This window comes from Harmonia axyridis, chromosome 1 (assembly GCF_914767665.1).
Source record: "Harmonia axyridis chromosome 1, icHarAxyr1.1, whole genome shotgun sequence".
NCBI lineage: Eukaryota > Metazoa > Arthropoda > Insecta > Coleoptera > Coccinellidae > Harmonia > Harmonia axyridis.
This window is the reverse complement of record NC_059501.1, coordinates 72,957,314-72,980,590: the sequence shown is the minus strand read 5'-3', so window position 1 is coordinate 72,980,590 and position 23,277 is coordinate 72,957,314. Positions and strand designations below refer to the sequence as shown.

Sequence of the window (23,277 nt, the reverse complement as noted above, 5' to 3'; positions counted from 1 at the left end):
TTTTCAAGAATGCTGTAGAAAGTATTTTTATTATTGTAATATCGATAGATATAATTGAAGATATAGTTCTTAATTTCATCATTTGTTTTTCTATTGAATATTTCAGAACGGGATGGCAGCAAATTTTTCGAATATCTCTCTCTTTAATTGTGTCATAGTGCCTTGTCACCGAGCTGATGGGTTATCAATGTAGAAAGAAGTATCTATTGGGAATTGTGAGAGTGATAACACTACATCTAAGGTTTCTCCACATGTATCTAACATCTGAGAGTACTACCTATTGTTTTTCATCTCAACAAGTTCATAAAGAGGCAAGATATTGATGTCCACAAAAAAATTTGGTTATGAACAAAATTATTTTTAAAAAATCTTTCATCAATTCTGTTTTTGAAACAAGTTTTAACCTTGACACATTTTCCGTGTTAGTCCAAATTTAGTTTGAGCTTTTTTAACTTCCAGTGATCTCAAGTATGTCATTCATCTATAAAATAACTAAGAAAGTCGAAAAACGAAATAAAAATGAAGAATTCCAATATAAAAAATGTTAACAGTTGAGAGAGAACATCACCACGTGGCTGCTCAGTTTGAAACAAAATTGGAGATATTCTTCCTACAAATTCTTCTTAAAATTTGTATGAAAAATAGATTCCTGACAAAATCTGCCTAAGAATGGAAACTTCACTAATATCAAAAAATTATTGCCAAAACAAATTTTTTGTTCTCTTGCCTCTCCATGAGTGGAAAACAGTGAACCTAAATGTTGGGGAAAGAACACATAGCAGTCACATTGAACAATCGTTCTTGTAGGCCACATGATAGCGTTTAAATCTGTAAAACTGTCAAAATGTATCATGTTGATGTATAATATGTATACGTTTTTGTGTGCTCTGTTAACATTGATGTCACAGTATTTCTTCGAACGTACCGGCAATCCAGAAGGCTCCTCTTGGCCGAATCTGGTGCTTCTCCAACTCTCCAAGATCAGAAGACCTGCGTAGATCTTACCCACCGACATTTTGTTGCTGTTTACTTGGTCGCTTGGAGGTACCAAGAGGTCAACCATATTCTTGGCCTGTAGGGGCCATATGGTTTTTATCGTTTCTCTCAGTTCCATATCGGCCTGGTCCATTTCCTCAGCTGAAAACAGATTCAAAGATGGAGATGAAATTAATAATTTTTCAGAAAGATTGTTACATTCACTTGAATGACATCTTTTAAACTTTAGAGTTTATAGAATGACAGTCCATTTCATGAATAATTGGAAAATATTATATTTTACCAATCGAAAACAATTGGTACCCGTTGTCTGAGATCGGTACGTCTCAATATCTCTGATTTTTATATAGATAGTTTTTTATATTTGAGAATTTTCTTATTTTTAGTACTCCATTTTTGTGAGATAGAATGCATATTAGGGAGATGTTTAAAAATTAAACAGAAACCGGTAAACAATACCTAACGTCTTGGCGAAAAATGCGATAAGCAATCAAGAAGGCTAGATTGTGAAGAATATTTTATTTTCATGATGATCTGTGAACATGAATTATCGAATATCGTTCTCTTAGGGTAATGGGCCGTATTCATAAAACTGAAGAATATCCTTGTAAATATAAGGTTTTGAATTAAAGGAAAAGGTAAGAGTATGAGCATTTCCTTTTTTTCGTATTCATAATGATAACCTCATACTTGCAAGAATATCCTCTAAGAATAAGTAAATGGTTGTTGGCATGTTGGCTTGTGACTGTGCCGCGGCAGGTGTCAACATGTTTTCGATTGTTTTTATCGACGGTATTTCTTTCGCATCGGTGTTATTTGAGTACAGTACTTCGATCAGAGAAAATAAATTCGTCAAGCAGCGATAGTGAAAGTACAGAAAAAGATAATGTTACAACCAAACTGCAGTTCATAGCAGATGAAATTGCCAATGCCCCCGTGATATTGGAAAAATCCCAAATACCAAAAATAAAAGCTAGAAACGATGAGACTATTGAAAATATTACCAGGAAGTACGAAGTAACATTTGGTAAAGCACTGGATGCGAAAGGCTGTTTAAAGAAAATAAACAATATGAAAGGAAGGTTGAAGAAAAAAATCAGTTAGCAATCCATTGCACATTTTCCTCTTGAAACCGATATAATCCTTTGTAATCACGAACAGCTGTTGATAAACGCTCTTTGTAGTATTTAATCTCTCTCAGTTCCACAATATCTGCCATCGCTACAACTGATCTCTATACGACTGAGTCTGCTACTGACCACACTCGAAATTATTGAAGGATATCCTTTTGATTTAGAGTAAAAGGTAACGTTTATGAATAACCAAATACTTTTCGTAAAGAATATGCTCATACTCTATTAGTACAAGGTTTTACTCGGAATATTATGAATGGGAGCTGAAGGATTTCCTTTATATTCTGCAAGTATAAGCATAACCTTTTTTTTTATGAATACGGCCCAATGAAAGTTCAACAGATTACAATCGCAATTCGCAATATCAATCTGAAGTGAAGTGAAAACTTACCTGGTCGCATTTTGATAGCCAAGTTCTCTCTGATAAGTGCAAACAACGTAGATGTGAAGTTCACTCTTCCTTCATCATCTACAGGCATGTTCATCCGTATCAATTTCTTATAGGCTAACCTGTTTGGACACTTATTGCCAAAACCCAACGGTGGATCCATGTTCTTCAACATGTCGTACATTTCGGTGTAGTGAATTTTGCCCCTGAAAAAACATGTTTGTATAATAATGAATTGCTCCAGGACGAAAGCAAAGCATGTTATCTGATTCAACACTGTAACTTTAATACAATTTGTTTTCATCATTTTAACATTAGTTTATTAATTTCTGAAAATTTTAATTAAGGTGCAGAGCATCCATCTAAGGATTAACGTTAGCATATAGACATCTACGTATCTGTTTTATATTGTTTCAGATTATAAAACAGATTATTATACGGATCGTCATATTAGGTGTAGTAAAAAGAAATCCATTATTTTTCCAATAAATGGTTTTAGTAATTTAGTTATCTGTATCTCGCGTTTTTTGAGTCCGATTAGGTTGGAAAGATGAGATTTTGTACTACAAAAATAACAACAGTTTTGTGATTAGTTGACTCAGTTTAGTTTGAGCGCGCGTCAAAGATGGACACTAGCAAACAGAAAATAAGCTATATTTTACTTTTTTTTTTTCGATGAAGACGAGCAAAATGTAAATAATCTTTATGGTCCTAATAGTGTAATAGCCAATCTCGCGCAATTTTGGCTTGGTCCATTCCCTTCCGAAAATTTCGAGGTGTAAGATGCATCACTGAAAGGCCAATTTAGGTAAGCTAATTTGGAATTATTTGCATAAGTGTGGTCTCAAAAAGAAGCTTGATGTATGGGTACTACACGAGTTAACACAAAACAACCTCACAGACGGAATTTTCATCTGGGAATCACTACTGAATCACAATAAAATGGACCAATTTCTGAAAAGGTTGGTTACTGATGATGGAAAGTGGATCTTTTACGACAACGTCAAGCGAAAACGGTCGTGGTCGTATCGCGGTGAGTCGGCGGAAACGGTGGCCAAGCTAGGATTCACTGCCAGGAAGGTTTTGCTGTGTGATTGGTGGGATAAGCAGAAAGTTATTCACTATGAGCTTCTTCCCCTTTGGCACAACTGTTAACTCGGAACTGTTCTGTCAACAATTGGATCGTCTGAAGAAAGGAATCGTTCAGAAGCGGCCAGCTTTTGCCAATAGGAGAGGAATTGTGTTCAATCAGGACATGTGATATTCTTATGCATCCGGACTCAAACTGTGATTTGTTATGAAAGTTAAAGGAATGATCCTGAAAAGGTGTAGGTGAAAAATGTTTTCTCTAATTCTGTGGTTATTCCGTTCATTCTTCCACATCTTGTAGAACAAAATCGTGCGAGAATATATCAGAAACGCACAGTTTTCATGGTTATATTTTATTATTCTATGTTGGCACTCCGAACATTCCGCTACGGCTTTATCTGTCAATTCATCAAATTGCCTTAAAGAAATCAGTTCTGCCAACCAACATTTTTCAATGCAAAAATCACTAAATGATATTTATGGAAATATTTCATTAATTTCAATGAAAATGCAATGAATTGGAGAAAATAATGTATAATACTCGTACAGAAGGCTCATTCTACCACTCGTTCATTCCAAAACTCGCCACTTCGTGGCTCGTTTTTGAATTTTGAACTCGTGGAAGAATATCAATGCCTTCTGCACTTGTATTATAAATAACTATACTCACGTTGCGTTCGGATCATATTCAGCCCATATTCTAACGAATTCGTCCAGATGGTGAGCACCCAGAATCGAAGAATCTCTGGTTAGATAATCGAAATTATCCATGATGACAGCGACGAAGAGATTCAACATCTGAAATAGGCACAAATGTCAAAAATCTAGCAATACTTTCTATATCTTCTTTATGATATTAAAAATACCAAAATATGATATGATATGAAAAAATTGTTTTATCACAATATCGTGAGAAAATTATACGAAAGAAAGTAACTCTAAGAACAAAGTTGAAACCGAAGTAAACGAAAAAACCCAATAGCAGACGAAGAGTTTTACTAGATTAATAAAGATTAAGTGCCCTACATTGACACACTTTGAATTAAGTCTTTGAATTATTGATGCGGTATATTCTGCAGACTCCTTGTAGAACCACAAAGAGTTCATCTCTAATATATTTCGATTGATTTATTTCGAAATGACCTAGGTTAACAGTATATATTGATTGTATTTTCGTAGTTCCAACTTTTCAAAACCCCGATAACATTAGACTATTACTGTGCAGAATCATTGTGCCCAGTCCGAACTGCAAGAAATGATTCTGCACAGATTTCGATCTGTCAGCCGAATACTACATGGTATTGGCACATAACATGATGAATTATTTATTGAATACAAGTTAATGATATGTTGAAGACTATATCACCTCATGGACTTACCAGAAATGAGCAAAAAAATATGAAGGACACAAAGTATGCGTAGGCCAAATTAGAACCACAACTATGAGGATCAGGTTTGTTCGCATTTGGATCGCATTCCTTATGTTTGACACATGACAGCATTATACTGGGCCATGCTTCACCAGTGGCACACCTGAAATGAAAATAAGTATTTCTTGATTATGTAGACACAAGTTTCAGATATAGAAATGGAAATCAGTTTAATTGAAATTCTAAACCTGTTCATCTACATGTTTTGAAGTAATTAAAGATGTTGGTAAAATTGCAGTTAATCCTTGCCAATTATAAATATTTGTGTTTCTCGATGGATTATATTCGAAAAAAAAAACACACCCTGAAATTTTCAGTGTACATTTTGAAATCTATGAAACTCAGAAATTGGGTAAAACAATTATAATCGATGATATTCAATCATTTTTTCTATTTTTTTCACTTATCCAGATATTTTGCGTTGAAAGAGGAAATAATAAATCATAATGTAAAAATTACATTGTTCTTCATGATTTCGAAAATGATCAACGAAGGTAGAAAAAATTAAAGTTAAACCATGGAAAACCTACCTGAATAGTAACATCAAGCCTTGGACGAAATTTCTGAAATTGTTATGTCGATTTATGTCTTCCCCTGGTATCTCTTTTATGTTGCCGAAAACCTAAACAGATAAATTTATGAACATTTAATAAATGTCAACTGGCTTATATTAGTCAAAAGGAAGATTTTCTTCCAAAAGAAATATTTCAATTACCTGCATCCCAATTATAGCATAAATGAAGAACAACATAGCTATTAGAAGACAAACATAAGGAAGAGCTTTGAAACTCTGGACAAATGTCCAAAGCAATATTCGTATTGTGTACCCTTGTCTTAATAGTTTAATCAGACGAGCTGCTCGAAATAACCTCAAGAACCCAACATTGATAGAGTTTTCCTGAAAATGAATTCAAAAATTTTAAAAACCAGTAAAGTAAATATCGCTGAAATTGAAATTTGCCACAAAAGCAGAAAGGTCATTCTAATCGATTTACGTTCTGGCTATAGTTAGAAGTTCAATCTATACTATTGGCTATGGACTATTCGTGTCATATTTGTTTATTTGTTTCTTATATAATGTGTAGTGTTGTGTGTTTTGTAGTTTCATTTTCTATACTCACCAATTTTGGCTACATGTTTACTAGCTCTCATTTTACATGCTATCAAAGACTGCAGATGACATAAATGATATTTCAGAAGATGATATGAAAATAGATAGAAATGATTTGATCACAAATTCAATTTTTCCGCATACAAACAAATATAACATATCGATATTTTCCATATTTACACAAATGTCCCAACAGAAACAAAAATTCTCAAATATCATATTATGTACCTGCATATATTTCACGATCTTGGTAAATATATCCATTTCAGGTGCATTACGTGGGTTACGTAACTATAAGTGAAAAAAATCAACATTAGACAAGACACCACACAGGGCGCTATCAACTAATCTCTTCTACTCCTACCAAGCCAATCAACCGCTACATTCTACTTTACTTACTCACTAAATGGTACTTTGTCATTTGAAATTGCCATATGGGGACTATATACTAAACTTTCTCTACTACAATTTTAGGAAGATCATGTTGGGTAACTAGTTCAGAATGCTTCTGATGTTTACTATGAAATATAGATCATATTCAGGAATGGAAAGTAAAAAAATTTTTGACTGTTACAGTATCTATGCCCCAATAATATCAGAATATATAATTATTCTTCAAACCACTCTTTAATTTGTAATGACAAATTATCAGATCAAGTATTGAGAGATGAAGAAGATTCCCATATGTTACCTAATATCAGTCCATATAGGAACAGGAGAATTTGAGTAGTTTCATAGTCGACCGATAAGGTGTCTCTTAAGGAGAACTATTACTCTGTGCTTAATTTTTGTTGGCTTTGATAGATAGGTACCTATAACTACTCATTCAATTAATTTAGTGTAACCCTCGTGATAATAGAGAAGAACTGTTGAATAATATGATTAGAAATGAAATAATTCGATCTGTTTCATTTGTTGTTCCTATAATAAGAAAAAAATAGTTATCAACTATCAAACGATTGGAGGTACCTATCTAAAATTGAAAAGAATATAGGTGAAGTTGATCAATTGAAAGATCTTCTCTATGAATTTCATTATTTACGCGTATTTTCACCTCACGAGTGAACGTATAAGTGAAACAAAAAATCTATAGATTTTTGAATTACTTTATATACATAGGCGTACAACTTTGCTTTCGCCGTTTTTCACCGAATTTCGAGGTTTCTTTTTAAAAAACTGGTTATACAAAACCCTTGGGGTCAGTTATACACTTGGTTTACTACTTAGGTCTTGATCTCCCGTCAAGTTTAGGAAATTATAAAATTTGTTGTAAAATCTACATAACTTTTTTCTGAATGATGAAATCTTTATGAAACTACTGTGCTCACTATCGTAGTTGCCACATTAGAAGCGAAAAAATCATCTTTCAATACACTGAACAGTCTCAAATCATCAGAAGCACCCAATTCGACAAAATTTTAATTTTACATATTTCCAACGTACCCTCTCTTTTGCTATGGCATTGGCCCTCTCCTTGAATGGAAAATAAAATTTTAGTACATAAAAAATCATATAAATGCACAAAACAGTTGATCCAATGCATTTCAGTGCCAAAAGTGCATCAAAACGTTTATGCTTACACAATTCATTTTATCCCACAGAGGTAACAGAGGAATTTTTGTGTTTGTGTTAGATGTTGTTCTGTTTCAGGTTTTTTTTTTCTATTAAAATTAAAAGGACTTACTCCAAACTCCACAACCATGGCGTCTACTATACTTCCTATGACTGTAACGAAGTCAAAAGTATTCCAGGGGTCCTTGAAGAAGTTCTGGGAAAAATTCAATATTAGTCAGAGCATAACGATACTCTGCGATATAAAAAATGCAGTACCAAGAAATCGTTGGGATTTTTTACCTTGATCAGCAGAAATTTTCAACAAGTCAGAGGTAATAATTGATTGAAATTGGGAGAAAAACTCCATCCATTGATTCGAAGAAATAAAAACAATTATGAGAAAAAATTAAAGAAGAAAATTTATATAAATTTTTGAGATTTTGCTTTTTCACAGTGGGGGTAACCCCACCCCATGAGTCGAATCTACTTGCACCGCTGTGTTGTATTGCATTCCAAGCAATAATTCCTAATAGCTATCAGTGTCTGTGCACATGTTCGATAGACAAAAATTAGGGAAATCTAGGTGGCCACAGCAATATATTGACGGTACCCTCTTCGAAGCAATGTACTGTAGGTAAATCGGATTTCGAAAGGCTTCTCTCTTTATTTCACAAATCTCAGGAAATGCAACGAAAAAAATTCCGAAGTAGACACAATCAAATCAAATTTTTCATAACCAATAGATTATTCTCAATGAAACTTTGATCAATTACATACAGCCTTCAACTATAGTTTATTAACATTTCCGCCAAATTTGGACACAAAATTCCAACGCCTTCTAAGTGTTGCATTTTTCATATCACAGAATATGATTTTAGACCTTAACCATTATTTCGTAGACCTTACATCAATTTGAAATGTTTTACTTTAGAAGACAAAAGAGTTCCAAATCAAATGATATGAACGAAGTAGTTTGATCAATTCAAATAATTATGCCATTTCAAATGTTTTTCTACGGAATAATGTTTTATCCTATCGTATCAACTAGCGTTTGAAATCAATTTCGAATACCTATATCTATTGTATGAGTTCAAAAATAATTCAATTTTTACAGTGTGATAAAATTTCCTTCAAATTCTCTACTTAGGGGATTTTTTGAATGTCTCTATAATGTGGGTATATCTATGGGAGGTAAGGCATTTGGTATGGATTGAACATGCCATCTAAAATCTACTCAGTGTACTAAAACCTACTGGTAATCAGAAGGTTGAAAAAACGAAACAAATCTTGATGTGGTTATTTCGAACTATACTAAATGAATATACAAAATGGAATGAAAGACCGATTTAGTTCTACGAGTTAACGAAAAAGAAAAAAAAAACAGGAATTACGTTAACTCCCAAAGAAATAAAGCCACTTGATTGAAAAACCCAATAAAAATCTAGAATTAATATGTACAAAATGGCTGAGAAGAGTTGAGTTAAACACTACCACGAACATTCAGAAGAAGTGTTTTCTTCTATACTCTCTCAGAATTTCAGCATATGTGAATGCGACACTCGTATTTCGATACAAATGACGAAAATCATACATTACACCCGTAGGATGGCGCCACCCTGTGCGCAATACCATGTACAACGGCACCGCTCAGGATATTATATATACCATTTTCAGAACTGTCTATCATTCACTTATGCATCGTTTGTAAAAAACCTTCGCTGTTTTGAAGTTTTCTGAGTTAGTAGCTATACCATTTACCTTGATTCCAAAGGCGATCAGCTTGAGTACGGTTTCACATAAGAAGAGGAAGGTAAAAATAATGTTCATCGCAGCCAATATGTTCGACATCATGGGCGGTGACTCGTGATACTACAACAACTCACATATGTAGCTCTAATCTACAAGCTATGGTGCCTACCTGATTTGATTGAAAGGCAAGAAAAGTCGGCAGTACCTTACCAAGGAAAATTCCGTCCTCAAAAAAAATATCTCGTCACGGAAAGATCAGAGTGCACTTCCGGATTTAAGGTTAGATCCAACAAGTACGAGAATCGGAACTGGGTGGAGTGTGCGCATGTGGAAATTGCATAGCTGTCAAATTAAGATGCGCGCACTCCGTCAAGTTTGAAACCAATTCGCGGTTGTGTTGAAAAAACCTTATTTCACTCACAGGTTCGAGGAAAGTACTGACGTGCAGTCATGTGCTTTTGAGCGCTCGTTCAGAGCTGTGTATGATAATAAATAATAAATAATAAATACTCTTTATTTCAGAATCGTCTCAAGTTCACAACATGAAATGAAATGAAATATTGTCAAAAAAGTAGTATATTTTCTAGTTATTTCCTAAATAATCTTGTAGGCAATAGGGTTCCATATCCATCAACATCGAGAATATTTTCTTCTTAAATATTTTGTAGTTTGTGATGTTCTTTGTTTCATTTGGTAGATGATTGTATAATAGTAGACATCTGTATTCTGCTTGTTGTTGGGTTGTTGTTAGTCTATATTTGGGATAGTTATAATTCTGTGTTCTAGTTTCATATCTTTCCTTCAGATTCTTGTATTGTTCAAATAATTCATTATTCTTATGTATAAACAGAATGCATTCTTGTATGTATAAGCCATATAATGTCAATATCCTTTTCTGCCGGAAAAATCCTCTGCATGATTGGTTGTAATTCAAGCTGCATATTAACCTCACAGCTTTTTTTTGGAGTCTGAAAAGGGATTGTATGTTTCCAGATCCGTAAAATATCAGTCCATATCTCAATTTTGATTCTATCATTGCATAGTATACAGTTTTCGTTACTTCAGGATTTAGATATTTAGCTGTTACTCTGAAAGCATACAATGATGATGCAATTTTGTCTTCTAAGTTTGCTATATGTGTTTTCCATTTCATATCACCATCAATGTATATACCAAGAAATTTTGTGTGTTCTGATATCTTGAATTCTTGTTTGTTTATGTTGATTTTCCTAGGATTTTCTATATTAGAGTGTATTGGATGGAATAATATCATCTTGGTTTTCGTTTTGTTGAGTATTAAGTTGTTATTCTCTAACCATTCTTCAGTGTAGTGCATTATTTTTTCAGTTATACTCCTGAGATCAGGCCATAATGGTTGTACTGTTAGAAGGTTTGTATCATCTACATAGTGAACATTTGTTATTTCTGTTCGGTCCTCGATCAGAGAAATATGACCAAAGTCATTAATATAAATGAGAAACATTACTGTCCCTGCTACGCTGCCTTGTGGTATCCCCATCTTGATTTGCCGTTCTTCTGATTTTATGTCTGATCCATTTATCCGAATTTTAACCTGCTGCGTACGTCCATAGAAATAGGATTTAATCCATCTTAATGCGTTTCCCTGTATTCCATAGTGTTCAAGTTTTTGGTAGAGGATTTCTGGGTCAAGACAATCATATGCTTTGGACAGGTCCAGAAATATTCCTAGTGCCAGTTCACAATCTTCGAAGGCTTCCATAATTCTTTTTATAAATTGGAATATTGCTGTTTGTGTTGATTTTCCTTTCAAGCATCCATGTTGGTTTGAGCCAAGTAGTCTTTTTGATATGAAGAATTCCATTATTTGCTGGCAGAATGCCTGTTCGAATAATTTTGCAAATGATGAGATTATGCTAATGGGCCTGTAATTTCCATAATCTTCAGGGTCACCAGTTTTGAATTTCGGTCGTATTTCTGCTGTTTTAAGTTTTGATGGGAAATATCCTTCTGTGATAGAGTTATTAATGATATATGTTATTACCTGAATTATTTCCTCTTTGGTATGTTTAATTGTTTTGTTTGAGATTTCATCTATTCCACTTGAGGTTTTATTTTTCAACTTTTTGATAATATCCATTATATTTTGTTCATTAATTTTTTGTGTTGTAAATATATGTTGTGCTTTGGTGTATGTCATTGGCCTTTTTTTCTGGTTTATGTTTTTAGTAAGGTTAGTAGCAGCATGTAAGATGTATTCATTAAATTCATTTGCTAAATTTTCCATGTTTCGTTTCCTAGGAATTTGGGTATCATAATTGTTTTTATGTAGAGAATTTACAATGGACCAGATTGTTTTATTTTTATTGTCTGAATTTTCTATGAGTTTTCCGAAGTTGTCAGTTTTGTTTTTGGTGAGCAGTTTATCATATTTTTGTTTTGTTATTATGTATTTATTCCAGAATTTTTTATTTTTAGTGCTCAGTATAAATAATATATCTAACTCATGTTTTGTTTGTTGAATTTCAATATTGTTGTGTTTTGGTTTGTGTTTTTTAGATTTTATTGGAATTTTTATGAGAGGACAGCTGTTATTGAAGTGTTCAAGATAAATATTATGGAATATATTAAATTGTTCATTAATGTTTTTTTGATCACACTCATAAACTGATGACCAGTTCTGTTGGGATAATGATTTTTTTAAATCGTTGAGGTTTTTTTCAGATAACGCTCTTATGTGAGTATAATTAATAGTTTTATTGAGTGAAAAAGATATTTTTTGTGCGAGGTGATCTGATATATGAGTTTGTAATATCTCTGTGCTATAAGGAGAGTTTACTTTGACATAAATACCATCTAAGCATGTTGATGTTGAGTGGGTTATTCTTGTAGGTTCAAATATTGTTTGCTCGATTCCGAAGGTTTTTAGGAAGTTCGTCCAATCTCTTTTTGTTTTGTTTTCTTGTAGCATATTGATGTTGAAATCTCCTGTTATTATTATTTCATAGTTTTCCTTTGTGAGTTTTTCTAAAATAGGTGTTAACTGTGTTGTAATTTGTTCTGTATTTCCATCATTATATACAGCAAGACATATCCATTTTTTGTGGTCTAAGTGGTACTCTATGGCAGCACACTCAAATTGTTTTATTTTTGATATTTTCCCTATATCTTGTCTTTCCCATGATTCTATGTCATTTCTGACAAATATTGCAGTTCCTCCATGTTCTCCTAGTGGTCTACAATATTTAGCCGTTAAAGTGAAGTTTTTTATGGTGTGATGCATGATTTGTTTTTCCGTTTTCCAATGTTCCGAGATGCATACTATTTTTATATCTGGATTTTCGTCTGTTAGTTTTTCTAGTTTTTCTGTTGCATTTCCAATTGATCTTATATTTTGATGAAAGATTGTGATTTTATATTGATTGTTTTGTTTTTTCTGATCATTTACAGTTGATTGTTTATGGGGGGTCTTTTGTCTAAAAAATGTTGTCCCCTTTTGAAATCAAATCTTGTGTATTTTATTCCAGTTGGCCAGAAATCGTTTTCATATGCAATATCTTTCATTTCAAAAGGGACACCTAACATGATGCTGTTATAATGTATGTTTTCATTATTCCTCAAGTTCAATATTTTCACTGATATTTTATTCTCTTGTACTTTTCCTTTATTGGCGATAAATTTGATTATATCTGTCTCTGTAACATCTTTATGTATTCTTGATATAAACAGCCAGGCTTTTTTGTCTTCATTCAATTTGGATGATTTGAATGTTGTGTTATTATTTATTCCAGTCCCTGTTTTAACTTTATGTCTTTTATTAACTTTATATTTGACTTCTTTAAATCCGTTCACATCATCTATATTTGTGAGCTCATGTTCCATTTGTTTATTTATCGTTTCTTGATTCTGAGTGTTTACATTCTTCGTTTTAAGGTTAAGTTGTTTATTCACAGAGGTTGATTGAAATACTTTTGAAGGATCTGTATTCTGATTGTCCGTTTTATTTTCCTTCTGTGGTCTCATTATAGGTTTGGTTATGGGATTTGTTTTGTTTATGATATTAACTGGGTTATTTTGGTTATCTGTTATCTGTGCATATGATTTTTTATGAATGTTTTGGTTCTCCATTTGTGTTATTTTTCCTCTTAGAAGGGAGTTGTTTTCCATCAATACCTGATTTTTCTCTGTCATCTCCTGTAGAAGCCTTTTGAGAAGTGTATTTTCCATTTCAAGCATTTTTATCGCCGTATTCGGTTCGACCATCTCATGTTTACATGTTGCATTTTCTTGGTTTGCGGCACGTAGCATGCAAGATTTGTGGAAATTGTTGTCGCATTTGCCACATTTTACACTTTCTTTAACTTTTCTAACACAATAATGACATTTATTATCACTATTTTCACCGTCCTTTTGGGAGCTAGTATCTGTATCACTTTCATTTGTCGCCATTTTGAATTCATTATATGGCTATAGATACTATACAGGGTGTTTCCAAATTAGACGTCAACCTTGAAGGAGGTGTTTGTATCATTTGCTGTTGGTTGAGCCATATTTATTGATAACCGAGAATCAAAAGTTTCCGAGATATTTGATTTCTTGTGATTTTCAAAAATTTTTCACCTTACTTCATTTGTTGTCAATTTTTTGTACGTTAACAAAGTTTTATTTGAATATTGGATTATTTTCATCAGAAAAGGATATGATATGTTTGAAAAAGCAAAGCAATGCTGTATTAGATGTTGAATAAGAATTAGTATATTTTGGTTTGGTTGGGTAGTTGGTATATGAGAATTAGGATAGTAAATTTCAAACAAATTTGCCTGCAACTTTGGAATTCCACAATTTATGTATGACATATCTAATTATTTCGAACACTTGCAAACTTTCTTCTTCATTCCCTTAAAAAGTTTTCGTCAGAATGCAGACACTTGTTTTTTTTCAGCAGATTTTGATTTGAAAGGGGAAAGAAGCAAAGAAAGTAATGTAATATAATGTGTAGTGTAATATATTTTTTATTGGAATTGAACCCAAAATTTCATTAGGAAATGTATTAATAAATTATTTTTGAAATGAACTCCCCCATTCCTTATTCAAGCACGTGCCCTCTTTCTTATTTCTCCAGTTGTTATTTTTCGCCTGAATTTTACTCTCAATCTTCTCACTGCTTCGTCTGTTCTAACGGTTTTATATTCGTACTCCTCGCTAGTCACGAAAATAATCCCAAATTATAATCAAATTTGGTCAACTCAGAAGAAATTCACGAAAAATGAAGTACGGTGAGAAATTTTTCAAAAATCAAAAGAAGTCAAATATCTCGTAAACTGTTGATTTTTGATTATCACTAATATGGCTCAAATACAGAAAATGAGTCATACTAACACGTCCTCCAAGGTTAACGTCCAATTTGAAAGCACCCTGTATATAAGAAAATAGTTTTGCGGCCTGCAAACAAATTTTCAACTCTGGAAAAAGTACCTCCCCGTGCGGGAGTCGAACCCACACGGGTAGGTAGTTTTTCCAGAGTTGAAAATTTGTCAGCACGCCGTAAAACTATTTTCTTATGTTTATCTCACAGACGTTACAATCACTTTCGTACCCTGTATATATTTCACAATAAACTTCACAAACCTATAAAGTGGAATATATGAAATCAATAAAATCATTCATCATCAATTTATGACGTTTTCCTTGTTTTCGAAGCAAAAGAGAGATAATGGATGTTCAGTTTTAATCTTCAACAATTATTTTGTTGAACCTTATGCATTATTTTTGAAATAACGCTATCTGGTCACGAGTTATTATTTATTTAAGTGCTCAATTCGAATATGTCGTGGAAATCAGGAAGGAAATAGAAAAATGATGGGAAAACTGCAAAGTTCGCAATTTTTTTTCTTCTTAGTTCTCTGTATGAGGGTTATCTTGTTTCCGGAAGAACAAACGTACAAAATTGAATTTGAGAACCGGTTTCATCGGATATCGTGACGAAGTGTTATTTTCGGCAAACGAGCGCTCAAAAACAGTTAAAGTACTACTGGCATAATCATTCGTCAGAAAAAAGGCTATTCATTTGAAAAGAAAAAAGTTTTTCGATAAATAGATACTAAGATTACAAGCTCGCCTCAATTTTCATTTACCATGAAAAAGTACACCAACAAATGCACTCTGAAATTTCTATTAGTCTAATATTTGCTCGAGAATGATGAACTCATGTTTGAGAAGAGAGTCAAAGAATGAATATTGAATCGCACGGAATAAAACTTCTGAAATATCTTTTCCTTGTGCATCCCATTGTAGTTGAGCACCTCTGAAGTGTGTCCTTGATGGAAAACTATAGAGAACAATAACAGATCTCGATAGGCTTTCGTGTGGACCCCATTTTTTTTTCTTGCAGTGTAACGGTAGAGTGTTCTAGTGTAATGCGAAACATGCAGAAAACAACAATCATGCAACCATTTCATAAAGCAAAGTGATAATTAAGAAGCTATTAGGTGGAAATGATTGGAGAAGGAAGATTAGGAATGAAAATGATAGGAAAAATTTTATTTGAAGAAATGAGATTTGACTTTAACTTTAGGATTTGGTTATACATTCAAGTGATACGGTGTTTGATACATATATCTTATTAGAATACGGTTGAATACAAATTATAACATCATATTACTTAGCTCGATAATTTTTCGCTTTTTTTGAAGTATTTGCTGATATTAGCTTTCTACTACATGAGTGTATAAACTCGAAAAACACTCTTTGATCTAATACTAATGAGCTTACCCTAACGCCAAAGGCTAATATCTTGAGAATGCATTCCACAGTGAACATGGCGGTAAAGACCCAGTTGAGGTACTTAAGTGTATTGGTGAAGGTATCGTCTTGCTTGTCAAACTGTTAACACACAATACGTGTCCATACTAACCCCTTTATCAAGCTATAGCTATACGCCAATTGTAATTTGCTCAAATTGTACAAAATCTGATGTCTATTTAGTGCTATATACAAATCTGACCGCACCAACAGAATGGCAAATGACAAAAGACTATAGTACAATGAGTTGCAGTTGTAGGTTTGAATGTGACAATCATCAATGTCCAACTTGAGCAAACGCTTAGCTGAGGTCATATTGGTATCGTAAATCTAGTATACACCCCAACTGCAATCATATTTCATCACTCTGTGTAAAACAAATTGAAATCGCAATTATGCAGAATTCAATATTATGATATCATAATATTTACTATGTGAAGATCATAAATGAAAGTATTGAAAATAGACATTTTATTTCACATGAGATATGAAAAATTTGTCAATGTTCTGATGCCCTCCAAGTTCACTCAACCGGTTAACATAAATTGTAGTCATTAATGTCATAACAAATAATATACAGGAGGAACCAATAACCTCTTCAAATTTGCAATGGATTGAAGTACCAAAAATGATTGGAAATTACTTTTAATGAAACGCAATACCAGCGAAAGTAATCACTGTGCCATTGAAGGTCGATAACCGTCTTCTGATGTCGAAAAAAACTCTGAGGCTTGAACCTGTTACAGTTTCAATAATCTGAAGCAAATTGCTTCTTTTCAAATAATTGTGCAACAGCAATTCTGGAAATTTCTCTCAAAAAGTGATCATCAAAAGAGGTGATGCAATTTTTTCTTTGGATATAAAACGAATGTAGGGTTGATATCCATAACTCGAAGGTTCAATGAAGAATTATCATTCATTGTTTCAAAATATAACAAGTTACAGGTTCGTATTACAGAACTTTAAAATTAAAGTTTACTTTGGAAATGTAATATTCTGGGAATAACCACCTGATTTGTGAATTTTAATTATACATGATTTACATATCGTATTCATTTTTTATGGCTAATGGTTATAAGTCCACCCTGTATTTTGATATGAATAATAATTGACACAAAATGTATTGAATATAACGTGAGGAAAAGCTGATTATATAGACATATACCTCGAATTTCTGGTGTTAGTTTCAGAACATTAACATTTGGATACCACTAAATCTGTAGAATTACTCTGAGGAATGGCAAGTTTTTCACATGAATGGTGAAAAGAATGATGTAATATGTAGCAGGTGAATCTATAGAGATGTCTAAGAGAGGAATAAGGGTTTGACCGACCAACATCTATATCTACGAGAGGTATGTGTAATAATTGTGCACTGCAGCCAGAGCAATGCCTAATTTCATTTTATACTTTCAATTTCTGCTGAATCAAATGTCCGTTACACAAAATAACATCCAAGAGGGTGCAGCGCGCAAGTTATCCAGATTTGAAGAACAACACTTAAACATATAACATGCTGAGTATGCATTGATTTTTTAAATTTTCAAATTATTTCGTTACGTTCTACTGAAATGAACTTTCAAATGTAATATCTGAGTTGGTAGACGCGGGTAATCATCTATCTATATTCAGATTATAGAATTGTCCCTTTTCCAGAATGATCTCATCAAACAAGATTATATACATAACATCGAATCCACGAGTTAAAGAAATAAAGACAATTGGAAGCACAATAAAAAGCTATGAACACAAAAAACATAAAACAATAATGATAATTATAATGACAACATATAGATACAAAACAACAGATAAATCCACATGAAAGCACATTTCAGTTTCTTGGCGGCAATAAAAACATGCTGTTGAATTGTAGTATCGAATAATCCGGTATGAATCAGAGATAACTTATGCTAGGCTGTCTAGACTGAATCTAAAAATAATAGCCTACCAATAATTTAGTGGTTTCGGATAATACAAAAAGCGTCAATATTACTCGAATTTCATGAAGGCTATTTATTACAGAATAATAACGTTTTACTGACATACAAACAGTGCACAATGTTTTGCTGTCTTGCATTCACTGTGTTTGTTGGAAGTGTAACAATCATAGGGGTGCGGCACATTTTCAGTCCTGCTCTTATAACGGGACTACAAAAGATTATTTATGGTATTTCATTTGGCAATTTTGTTCTCAAGGCACTACAAACTACGGAATTTTAATTTGTTACATTTACATTTTATGGAATCGATAAAATTAGTCACATGAATATTCAGCTGAATGATTCTTCGATGTGGCAAGGGAATAAATATAGTGTTTGGAAATTAATCAATTTTGAGCAAGGTAAGTATCTGACTGGGCGATCCAGGGCCATCGCTAGGGGTTACTCAAGGTAGGAGGTCGTCTAGGGCGCACAAATTACAAGCTCAGTCAACAAAATTGGCATGTTAAGAAATTCAAAGTACAAAATAAAATTTGATTGGGTCTGAAACAACAGGACGAAAAAATTGAATTAATATCAAAAATAATAAAAGGTGCCGCATTTTACATTATACTCATAAAGATCCAGATCCTGATGTCGCAAAATTCCCTCATAGTACTGTTAAACGCTAAAAACCACATACACACATCAGACTTGTCGGCGTCCCTTTTGCCAAACATTGCCGAATTTTATTGCGTATTTGGGACAGTTTCTGGTTATTTGAGGCGTTCAATTTCTTTATGTTATTTTCAATATCTTTCATGCCTTCAATATTTTCATCGCTTGGTAGAAAATCCCCTATTCCTCAGTATTAATTTTTTGCATTCTGTAGAGTTAGCTTCTGTTAGGGCGGAAAATTGGATCTCTCATCTTTTATACAGGATGCGCCATATCTAGTTCCTATATTTCAAAGAAGCTCCCTGAAAACTTTTACACTTATTTGGATGCACCCAGTTTTGGGAAAATGTTGAAAAATATATCGTATGCCATTGAAAATATATTCATATGTTTGATATAGGTCAATTTCTTTTTGAAATTTTGTTGATAGTATAACCATCGAAACCAAGCAATTAATAGGAGTGATTATGTGAATGTGTGCAAATATATAAAGTGCTTTCATTCTTGCTGAGTCACTGTCGATACCTTTTGAAGTTTCGCCCAACGCTATAAAGAAAACCACACCTCGTATAGGACAGACCAAAACGTGAGTTTTCGAAATATGGAAGCTTTTCATGGCGCATACTGCATATCAATTCCACAATGAAATAGTCATCTCTAAAAATATTATAGATGACAAAGCGTGGAAGGCCAAATAGGATAGTTATTAATGTTTCTTCAATTTTTCAATTAATCAACTCATTTCCATAGAAAAATTGCCGAATGAAAACCAGTTAGACCGTCACTATAAAATCAGGACGAATTGTTAGTGCCCCCCAAACATATATTATACTTCTAATTTGGTGCTCTTCTATAGGCTGCCGACTTTTTTTTCTTGTTAAATTTTCTGTTCATATCAGTGTGCAAATGGTAACATTAATTTATTCGACTTGAAATCATATAACTCATACCTTCAACATCAGCAGTAACGTGTTAAATACGATCAGAAGCATGATGAAATACTCGAAGGGCGTTGAAACGACCACCCTCCAAATCTTGTATTTGAAACTATTCCGTTTATTTGGCATGTACCTCTCCAAAGGCCTGGCTTGTATCGTAAAGTCTATACAGGATTTCTGAAAACAGATATTAATTAATAATCAGGGAGTATGTAGTATTTCGAGTTCTTTGTGGACTCGACATATTGGTATGGTTCATAAATTCAAAAGAAAAAGATTATGTCATTGCCCCTGAAATAAATGTGAAGTGTGTGATTAATTTAGTTTTCACGAACTAAAGGTAAGATTTCCTCGGACAGTCTCCGTCGACCGCCGCGTTTCGACGACTTTATCTGACCAATCGCAATTCTAGCAATCGCATAGCTGGGTGGAGCTACGCAATTGATAGAATTGCGATTGGTCAGCTAAGGTCATCCAAACGCGGCGGTCGACAGGGACTGTCAAAACCTGTTCAAAAACGTATTCATTTTTGATCTGCTCCTAAAATGTGAGCGAAAGATAATTGGATTCCGAATGATGTAAAGGAAAATATATTTACTATTGATTCTCAACAACAAAATTGAGAAGTTCTTAAAAAAGTTAATATAAAAATGAGATGTATTTGAAACAAGTTATATACTTTCTAAATTTTTACTGCAAATGAAATTGGATATTAGAAATTCGAAGATTACATTTTGTAACCGCGCACTTTCAAATTCATTGTCAAGTTCATTTTCAGACACTGAAGGTACTACAGATGGTATAGCATATTTATATGGATTCAAGTACAAATGGGTAATGAGGAAAACCAAAAAAGGGCTACATAATTCAGTAAAGAAGATTTTTTATCGTTATACAAGTACCTAGAGTTTCAGGTATTGATGATGAAATATTTTTCAAAACATTTTTCCAGACGTCATTTTTAAACTAAACGAGGTGTATCGTTTATTTCTGCTTTCAAGTACCTGTTCAAAGCATTAGATGATAACATCGTTCTTGAAACGACATTCAATGAAATCAATAATGCGATGAATATTTTTCGTATATAAATAAATTCACAAGAACTCATTGAAAAATATTTTGTGTAATACTCACTTGATTTTTATCTATTTCTCCGCTTTGAAGTTCCACTTCACCCTGTTCTTGAAACGTAATAATTATCAAGGCTACGAATATATTTACAAAAAAGAAAGGAAACACTATGAAATATACAATATAGAAAATGGACATCTCTATTCGATAGTTCTGTATTGGGCCTTGGTCAACGTAAGTGGCCGCCATGGAATTCTGCAGCACCCTGAAAAAAAACATAAAATTTATAGAAAACTATTCAAGACTTTGCATTTATTCATATATTTCGGTAGTACATTTGATTATATTACATCTGCAGAAGTGCCTAATTACAATTTTGAACAAAGTTATATAATGTTTATTTTCAGCTGAAATCTCAAACTAAAATTGAATTCTAACGCATTATGCTTTCGAATGTGGAAATTATGAAATCACAGATCAAAATGATGGTTTTAACCTTTTTTGTGCAGATTTGGCTCACGTGAGAAACTATTATAATTATAAATTATTTAAATTGGAATGAATTTATGTGAGAAGTTTTTTGGGATTTGGAGACATATTCTTCAATTACACAAAATGGTGTTTCACGAGTTATAAGAAAGATAATGAAGTGAATCAAAGAAGAAAATATTGAAAAACGATAGAGCTAAAGTTTAAATTCAATTCCAACTTAATAATGTATCTGCTGCACTATACGAAGTGTTACAATTTTCACAAAAAAAAACAGGCTATAATTGCTTCACCAGGTATATATGAAATAAAGGTTTTTATGCGGATACACACAACGTTCAGAAGAAAATAACCTGTCACTCAAATAAGGAAGGTCCAAATCGGACAAGTAGTTTTGACGGAATATCTTGAAATCTTTAAATGGTGGAGCGTTAATTTCTTGGGGAAGTGTACCTATATTCAAACATTTATGTGCTCCCTGTATATTCAAAATATTTCAAAGAAACTAAAAAAATGACTCATTTGTCTACACAAACCATAAATGAAAAGTATATAGGTACCATGCTTCAACCCCAGATCCGATTTAACCCCTGCAGTCCGCAGATTCGCAGATTCATGTTATACCTTTTCGAGAGCAGGTAAAAATAACGAAGGAATAATAAAGGGTCAGATAACTTACTGAGGCCACCCTTCACCAGTTTGTACTGCGAATAGGGTCAACATAGCCAGGGGAACGTTGTCGTAGTAAAAACTTTGCGGACCCCATACCCTTTGTTCGACCCTTGGTACCTCACTGTCTTCGTCGAACACGAAATAATTCCCCCTGAAAAAACAGGAAATTTATTATTCTTGTTCAAAAACCAACCGTACACGTCAGGTACAAGGAAAACTATCCATAAACAATAAATGAGGTTCCTATGGTGTTTCTATGATACTCACTGGCACGTGGCTTCGGTTATTTTGCTTTTATCCGAGCAGTAGAAGAACTTTCCATTGAACAACTGAACAGCAATCACAGCAAATATGAACTGAAATAATATATACACTATGAGGATATTTATCACATTTTTTAATGAGTTCACTAAGCAGTCGAAGACCGCCTTCAATTTGGGCACTCTTTTAATTGTTTTTAAAGGTCTAAGCACTCGGAGCACTCGCAACGATTTCATTGTTGCTAGATTCGCAGAAGCTGCACTCTTCTCCGAATATCTGGAAGAGAAATAAAAAAGGTCAATTAGTGCGGGAGTGCTTTTTTTTCGCCATCTTTTGATACCACAAATGTTGCATTCGGTCGATTCTAAGTTACAAAATTTTGAAATATTCTATATAAAATTTGGAAACATTTTCTAATATTCATTTTCTTCGACCTAATATTCAAAATTTCTATCTATAGCTCCTGAAATCTACTACAAAGTTTCAAATTATACTATAATATAATGAACTATATGCATTTTGATATGTTTGAGACATTAGTTACTTTGTAATCCCTGATTAATCATTCGATATCCAATCCCTATCCATTATTCACAATTTTATCAGGAATTTTGGCTAATAATACATTTTTGAGATTGCATCTAGATGTAATTCACTAGATCACAAGCTATTTCATGGAAATTAACATAAGAAATATAAAATGAATGATTTTTCTTATCATTATGAATGAAAATTGAATATACAGTCTTTTAACTCTTTTAACATTATATACGTGATATATAAATGGTTCCTGATACTTCAGTTGAATATCTTCTGTTGATTTTATCAAATTGAACTTGAATTATATTAACATTGTCCTTTTGTTTCAGATCCTGAGATGTTTCGAATGAACAATGATATAGAAATTTAGAAATATTGGAATTATGCTAATTTTGTAATGTACAAGTGAATGGAATAAATAAATAAAAATACTCTACTTTCTTTACTGTTATTGGAGCATATCAATTTAAAATTTATGA

At 32.9% G+C, this 23,277-nt stretch overlaps 1 protein-coding gene across 28 annotated transcripts in view; it reads right to left on the bottom strand.

Annotated features, from left to right (window-relative positions):
* Nucleotides 1-23,277, bottom strand: part of LOC123679986 (voltage-dependent calcium channel type A subunit alpha-1) — a 312,605-nt gene that overhangs the window by 19,863 nt on the left and 269,465 nt on the right. For 15 of the 28 annotated variants that reach the window (XR_006747592.1, XR_006747595.1, XM_045617641.1 and 12 more), the window contains 15 exons: nucleotides 22,265-22,534; nucleotides 22,005-22,148; nucleotides 20,900-21,101; nucleotides 19,778-19,942; nucleotides 16,201-16,311; nucleotides 9,460-9,570; nucleotides 7,832-7,915; nucleotides 7,591-7,620; nucleotides 6,376-6,438; nucleotides 5,752-5,934; nucleotides 5,567-5,658; nucleotides 4,986-5,139; nucleotides 4,277-4,404; nucleotides 2,521-2,723; nucleotides 926-1,137 (listed from right to left, as the gene is read on the bottom strand). Coding sequence is in view for 26 of the 28 variants with exons in the window: in XM_045617641.1 (XP_045473597.1) it covers nucleotides 926-1,137; nucleotides 2,521-2,723; nucleotides 4,277-4,404; nucleotides 4,986-5,139; nucleotides 5,567-5,658; nucleotides 5,752-5,934; nucleotides 6,376-6,438; nucleotides 7,591-7,620; nucleotides 7,832-7,915; nucleotides 9,460-9,570; nucleotides 16,201-16,311; nucleotides 19,778-19,942; nucleotides 20,900-21,101; nucleotides 22,005-22,148; nucleotides 22,265-22,534 (2,152 nt within the window). In the remaining 2 variants the exon portion in view is untranslated. The remainder of the gene's footprint in view (nucleotides 1-925; nucleotides 1,138-2,520; nucleotides 2,724-4,276; nucleotides 4,405-4,985; nucleotides 5,140-5,566; nucleotides 5,659-5,751; nucleotides 5,935-6,375; nucleotides 6,439-7,590; nucleotides 7,621-7,831; nucleotides 7,916-9,459; nucleotides 9,571-16,200; nucleotides 16,312-19,777; nucleotides 19,943-20,899; nucleotides 21,102-22,004; nucleotides 22,149-22,264; nucleotides 22,535-23,277) is intronic. The other 13 variants (XM_045618789.1, XM_045619352.1, XM_045618947.1 and 10 more) reach the window with 7 other exon arrangements.